Source organism: Myotis davidii, unplaced genomic scaffold (assembly GCF_000327345.1).
Source record: "Myotis davidii unplaced genomic scaffold, ASM32734v1 scaffold120, whole genome shotgun sequence".
Classification (NCBI taxonomy): Eukaryota; Metazoa; Chordata; class Mammalia; order Chiroptera; family Vespertilionidae; genus Myotis; species Myotis davidii.
The window spans coordinates 3,464,182-3,471,679 of NW_006294778.1; the positions used below are offsets into that span (position 1 = coordinate 3,464,182).

At 44.8% G+C, this 7,498-nt stretch overlaps 1 protein-coding gene across 1 annotated transcript in view; it reads right to left on the reverse strand.

Moving 5' to 3' along the window:
• LOC102772886 (chromosome unknown open reading frame, human C12orf45) overlaps positions 1-5,437 on the reverse strand; it is a 6,689-nt gene extending 1,252 nt beyond the window's left edge. The window contains exons 1-3 of the mRNA XM_006769340.2: positions 5,264-5,437; positions 3,522-3,608; positions 1,019-1,155 (exon numbers count right to left, since the gene is read on the reverse strand). Coding sequence (XP_006769403.1) covers positions 1,019-1,155; positions 3,522-3,608; positions 5,264-5,378 — 339 coding nt within the window. The 5' untranslated portion in view covers positions 5,379-5,437. The remainder of the gene's footprint in view (positions 1-1,018; positions 1,156-3,521; positions 3,609-5,263) is intronic.
• Positions 5,438-7,498: the final 2,061 nt, after the last annotated feature.

Here is a 7,498-nt window from a genome sequence, read left to right on the forward strand (position 1 = left end):
TACACATACACACGGTGCAGGATAGAGAAAAGAAAGAAAAACAAAGCAGAATAAGGTAACAATAGGGTCACTGGAAGAGGTGACAATTGGTAAGAGACAGAGTCAAGATGCAGAAATCCAGGGAAGAGCATTCTACAGAGAGAAAAGGCCTGGAGTAAGGAGAATAAGTGCAGACAATGAGGGGCCTGGGCAGGAGGCAAGGTCAGCGAGCAGCAGGAGGCAGGATCGCACAGGCCTGGGAGGACTTGGAACTGATTAGAAATGAGACAGGAAGGCCCTCGCTTCCCAAACGGTAGGCCACACACACTGTGAAGAACTGACTCTAGGGAAGAAAGGGTGAGGGCAAGGAGACCTGTTGGGAAATTACTCCCAGAGTCCCAAGGGGAGACCACGATTATTAGACCAGGGCCGGCAGGAGTGGAGCTCATGCAACGCGGTTGGATTTGGGATATATTCTGGAGGTAGAGCTGACCAGATTTGCTGAGGAATTAGATATTACCCACAATGGTGTCAGCTCTGTCCAGACACAACTGTCCTAACAGAATTCCAGTGCAGAAATAAGGCCTGAGTCTAAACTGAGACCCTTTCCACACGTGGCTTATGTAATGTGTTCTGTGAGATAATGTATTCTGTTAAACATATCATTAACTTTTGCATTTTCAATGGATCAGACTATGATTACCTCTTTGGGCCTGGGATGGAAAAGAAAAGAAAAACCCAGTTAGGACATTTACTGAATGAGTACTTCAAGATAACAAATATATTATTTGACTTGGAAAAGCCCTCCTATGACTCTGTATTATTTAATCCCTCAACTTCACCCAGGGAAGCTTACTAACTTATATATAAGATCCTTAACCATTAAATGACCAAGTACCTATGCAGTACTAAGAAACATGAGCTGACTTACCAGGAAGAAAAGTAACTGTGAAATGAAAATGGAAAAGTTCTCGCTCTTTTTAGGAGATGAGGCACACTGGTAATTTTACTATATGACATGAAAGCTAAGTATAGTTACCATTTGTATAATGTTTCCAAGAGTCTCATCAATATTTTCAATATTGAAATGACCAGGTGGTGCAGCTGCCATTTCTTTTCTTAGCTTTTCATTCGCCTGAGCCATCTGTGGGAGAAAGGTCTGTACCTGGTCCAATACTAAAGAGAAAAAATACAGTTTATCAATACTTCCATTAGTATTTGCCCAAAGTTCAAATTGTAAAATCCAGAATTTTCTCTAAAACATTTGTGAATTTAATAGTAATAATAAAAATAATTATACTTTAAACATGTTCATATTCTTTTCATTTAAAAAATCTCCATCCTCTTCTGAATTCCTTTTTTAAAAAGTATATTTTTATTGATTTTAGAGAGGAAAGGTAGAGGGAGAGAGAGAGAGAGATAGAAACATCAATGATGAGGGAGAATCAGTGATCAGCTGCCTCCTGCACACCCCCTACTGGGGATCTAGCCCACAATACGGGCATATGCCCTGACCGAAATTGAACTGTGACCTCCTGGTTCATAGGTCAACACTCAATTGTTGAGCCATACCAGCTGGTCCTGTGACGAACACAATTCAGCAATTATTTACCAATAATTTGGGTCTTTCATATATCCCCAGCGCTGTAACCTCCTGGAACAACAGTCGCCAACCTTTAGGACCTCACCGACCACCAGTGGTCTGCGGACCACCAGTTGGCGACTGCTGTCCTAGAAGGCTGGCATTCAACAAATAATAAGTAAATAAGGAGGCCCTATGACTTAATAGTTAAGTGCACCAGGTGTGGTGGCAGACCAACAAGGTTATTAATAGAATCCCAGTTCCACCCCAACTATCTGAATTGCCTTGGGCATGTTAATTAAGAGTGTTTGTTTTTACCTGTCCAACATCTATTCCCCTTTCTTCTAATAACATAACCCTGATTTCAGCTCTGTCACTCTTAGTCACTCCTGCCCCTCACCCTGGATGTGCCTACATGCTCTGCAACCTTGGCCACCATGAGTTGGTTCAGTGGCATTCACAGTGACACCATGAATTGGTCAGACCAATAAGAGATCACCCTGAAACAGGTTTGAACTGATGAGGGGGGGAAAAATCCTCCTTCTGAGTGAGTGAGTGAGTGAGTGAGTGAATGAGCGAGCTGCTGAATTTAAGCCCAGGGCTGCTGATAAACTGGCCAGCTTGCTAGAGGTGGGAGAAGAGCCTGTTCTGGATTAAGCCAACACCTAGGAGAGAAGAGCTGAGATGCAGAGCAGAGGACCCCTGATGATACCAGGCACCTGGAAGCAGATGTACCTGAAATCACTGGGTTTTACCCAATAAAATGAGCCAACAAAATTTCCTTCCATCCTCTCTATTTTCCTTCCCTTTCTCTCTCATCCCTTCCCCTCCCCTTTCCTCTCTCTCTTTTCTTTTCCTTTGCCTCCTTCCCTCCCTCGCTCTCTATTTCTATCTCCCTCCCTCTTCTTTTTCTTTTTCGTTTTTGTTTCTTTCTTTCCTACTTAAGGAAATCTGAGTTGGATTTTAGTCATTTACAGTAACAGGAGTCCTAACTAATACATTTAATTTAATCACTGGAAACCTCAGTTTACTCATCTGTAAAACAGGGGTGATGACTGCCAGGCATTGTGCTACGAACAGGGGGGTCAACAAACGGGATAATAGTTTCTTACTCTTGTGAGGCCCAGCACATCACTAGCTCTCAAAACATAGTCACTGACACAGCTACACAACAGGTGATACATGCCCAGAGTGTAGGAGAAAAGAAAATGGTGGTAAAGGTCAAGAAAGGGCAAGCCCGCTGATGTGGCTCAGGAGGTCACAGTTCAATTTCTGGTCAGGGGACATACCCGGGGCTTCGGGCTCAGGGGAGGGTGTACAGGAGGCAGCCGATCAATGAATCTCTCTCATCACTAATGTTTTATCTCTCTCCCTCTCCCTTCCTCTCTGAAATCAATAAAAAAAATTTTTTTAAAGTGAATTACCGATGCTATATGAATAAAGTCTGAGTGTGGTACATACTTATGAGTGTGTGGTACAGCAATACTATGGAGCAATTAATGACCAGAATTGGCTGTTATGTCATGTTACGAGGAACATTTACCATCTAAATAATTGTGTTCAATTTAACAGAATGTGGTGTTTTCTTATACATGTGTATTAAATTTGGGCTCAGTAACCTCTAAAAAAATTTTCCATCCCATTATACCTCCTCCACCTCACCCACACCCCTTCCCCCTGCAATCACCACACATTAATTTTGACTTCCAAAAATTCATCCCACAAAGTTTTTCTGGGAAAAGTTATTACTGTCTTAGAGCAGGAGAATATGTAAGGAATTCTATCCTTGTGCACAGACTTCACAATGTAAATCCCCAAGTCAGACTTTCTCCGCTGGACTCTGATTGAATATCTGACCACAAGGTAGAGACTGTCCCACCAAATAACTGCTTAATTAGGCAGAATTTAATATCAGAGAGGGTTCTTGAGAGAGGAAGCGGGGAGGGGAAAGGATACTTACAGGGACTCCTCTCTATCCGAACTGTTTGAAGACTGGAATTCTTTCTGGAATTAGGCTTGGGGTTGATGAGCAATCTGTCCCATATACCTGAAAACATACACAAATGCACAATTTATTAATGGCATTAAGAAACAGGAGCCAATCAGCAAACTTTCTGTGACCATTCTCAAGTCTTGACCATCCCACATTTCCCAAAAACACTTTTAAAAAGAGAAGCACCCCAAGTTCCATTACAACATGTTAGTTCTTTACATGGATTCAAATCTGCAGAATCTACCTTCCCTTTCGTTCGCCTCTCTCATACATGTCTGTGGCACGGGTGCTGAGTAAGTGCACCCTAAACTGCACCTTTCTGGATCAGAAACCCACACGTGACTAAAGCTGCTCTGCAATGACAGAATGGAGGAAGCGGTGCAGGTACAATAAGGGTGAAGTGAGGCCACTGGCTGTGCTATACCCGGCAAATTCCTAACCTCTTTGAGCAATGGTTTCTTCATTTGTAAAACATGCCGGCCTGGTTAGTTCCCCTTCGTTAAAGATGCCCAACCTGAACCAAACTGGCCCCTGGAGAAGTTTGTGCCTCCACTCCATCTATTCCGTCTCATTATTCACCACTCCTCGAGTTCCCCGCTTCCAATACCTGCAAAATCTCCTCCCTCTGGTACCAAATCCCTGTCTGCCCACCAAGCAGAGCCCCACAGTCATTCCCTGCTTCCTACTTCAGGCCTAGCGGCTGGATTAGCGTCTAGAGCAGTGGTTCTCAACCTTCCTCATGCCGCGACCCTTTAAGACAGTTCCTCATGTTGTGGTGACCCCCAACCATAAAACTATTTTCGTTGTTACTTCATAACTGTAATGTTGCTACTGTTATGAATCGTAATGTAAATATCTGATATGCAGGATGTATTTTCATTGTTACAAATTGAACATAATTAAAGCATAGTGATGAATCACAAAAACAATATGTATGTGTTTTCCGATGGTCTAAGGCGGCCCCTGTGAAAGGGTCGTTCGACCCCCCCAAAGGGGTCGCGCCCCACAGGTTGAGAACCGCTGGTCTAGAGCTTGGATTCTGGAGGCAGACCGACTGGATTCAAATCTGTTTTGTTCTTTTCCAGCCACGGGATCTCTGGCAAATCATCTGTATGATACACCATGACTGTTTCCTCGTCTATAAATGGAGATAACAGAAACTTCTGCACAGGGTCTTGTGAGGATTAAATTCTCTCGCAATAATTCTATAGGGACGGCTACAAAATGGGGGTTGAAAACATAAGCAACTCCCCTGAAGTCCCACAGCTAATTACTCGTGGCGCTGGGATTCGGATTGGTGACTTTTAAATCTCTACTACGGTGTCTGAAATCCCGTGTGGATTCCCCGGACCTGCCTTTCCCTCTATACACCTCCCTCTACAAGGAAGCGGCACGAAGGGCTGGTTCTCAGAGTATGGAGGGGTGTGGGTGGGATGGTGGGGTGATCCATAACCAGTATCTGCTCCCGACCTGCCCACTGCTGGGGCCCAGGGAGCCGACCCCAAGGTCCTCCCTTTAGGGAGGCGCATGCTCAGGCGCTGACAGAACGGGCGCTCAATACCGCGCGGAAAATAAAAGCCACACACCTCCCACCCCACCCCCACCCCCGGCCCCGGAACTGGCCACAGCCCTGCGGTCCTCCCCGCCGCTTCAACAGCGCGCCCCACGCCGCACGTGCGCGCCCCACGTCGCAGCCACCCGCCCGTCACCTCCGCGGCCGCCGCTCCCCGCCGTCAGCAGCTCCTGGGACACCGAGACCCCGGAGCCGTCCTGGGGGGACGAGGAAGAGCTCGGCCTGCACTGGTGTTCGCCGTGGACCTCCATGCCGCTCGCGAGGCGTCGGAGCCAGCCCACCTACGCCCGGATGCAGGAAAGAGGCTCGGGCAGGGGCGGGGCTAGGGTCGCGATTGGAGGAAACTAGCTGGTGGGCGGGGCTAGGGGCGGGGCCTGGACCGATGGCGAGAGCGACACCTGGCTGTACCTGGAGGTCTTTGCTTGTGTGGGGAAAGGAAAATTGCAGTTCTTGAAGTGCTGTCATTGGAGAACTGATGGCAAGGCTCCTCGGATTTTTTTTAAATTTTTTTTTAAGCTAAACAAATTCTAATGTGAAGAGAGCACCACGGGTTGCTCTCCTCTTTGTTCTTAAAACAATTTTTTTAAATTGTGGTAAAAAAAACCCATAAATTTTACTATCTTAACCTTTTTTTAAGTGTTCAGTTCAAAAATGTTATATCCACAGTGCTATATAACAGGTGTCTAGAATTTTTTCATCTTGAAAAACCGAAACTGTATGTATTGAGCAATGCCTTCATTGTCCCCTGTCGCCAGCCCCTGGCAGCCTCCTTTAAATGTCTCTTTCTATTAGTTTAACTACTTCAGATACTTCCTATAACTAGAATCATACAGTAATTCTTTTTGTGACTTATGTATTTCACTTACTATAATGCCCTCAACATTTATCCATGCTGTAGCATGGGTCAGGATTCCTTTCATTTTAAGGCTGAATAATATTTCTTTCTATGCATATACTACATTTTCTTTCTCTTAAAAATTTTTTTTTCTTGATTTCAAAGAGGAAGGGAGAGGGAGCAAGAGATAGAAACACCAATGATGAGAGAGAGAATCATCACGCCCTGCACGCTCAACCAGGGATTGAGCCCGCAACCCATGGCCTCTTGCTCATAGGTCGATGCTGAACCACTGAGCCACGCTGGCCGGGCTACTACATTTTCTTTATCCATTCATCCCTTGGTGGACTTTTGGGTTACTCTTACCTCTGGGCTTAGTAAATAATCCTGCAATCACATGGGTACGCAAATATAACTTCGAGGTCCTGCTTTCAGTTCTTTTGGATTTATACCCATAGTGTGATTACTGAATACATAGCAGTATTTCAATTTCTCCACACCTTCACCAACAGTTGTTATTTTATGTTTGTTTGTTTTAATAATGGTCATCCTAATGGGTGTAAGGTGATATCTCATTGTAGAGTTTTGATTTGCATTTCTCTAATGATTAGTGATGTTGAGCATCTTTTTATATGTTTACTGGTCATTTGTATATCTACTTTGGAGGAATGTGTGTTCAAATTCATTGCCCATTTTAAAAAACATGTTTTTATTGATTTTAGAGAGAGAGGAAGGGAGGGGGAAAGAGAGGGAAATGTCAATGAGAAACATCCATTGGCTGCCTCCTGCATGTCCCACCTGGGATGGAGTCCACAACCCGGGCATATACTCTGACTGAGAATTGAACCGGGACCTCTTAGTGGATGGGACGATGCTCAACCAACTGAGCCACACCAGCCAGGGCATTTGTTGCCCATTTTCTCAAGTTGTTTTGTTGGTGTTGAGTTGTAGAAGTTAGTAACTTATATATTCTGTGTATTAACCCCTTGTCAGATACAAATATAATTAGCAAACATTTTCTCCCATTCCATAGGTTGCCTTTTTACTCTGTTGATTCTTTTATTTCCTCTTCCTTCTTTTAAAAGTATTTACACCCACAGTATGCCCAGACCCCTCTGGTACAAGACTCAAAGGAAAAAGCAGAAATCTTGGTCCAACCTTGTTCTGCTTATTTCTGACAATAGGTGGTCAAAGCCAGCCAGACCTGCATTAAACCCAGTCCCAACTACTCCCTTCGTAGCTGTGACTTTGGGCAAATCACTCTCTGAGCCTCATTGTCCTCCTCTGTAAAATCAGAATAATCATACTTCACAGGGTATCCTGGGGTTCAAAGGCTACCCTGATGAGATTATTAAAATGTATATAAGGACCCCTAGTGAGCATTGGCCTGCGGACTGAAGGGTCCCGGGTTCGATTCTGGTCAAGGGCACGTACCTCTGTTGCAGGCTCCTCCCCAGCCTGGGCCCTGGTCGGGACTCACACAGGAGGCAACCAATCAATGTGTTTCTCTCACATCGATATTTGCCTCTGTCTTTC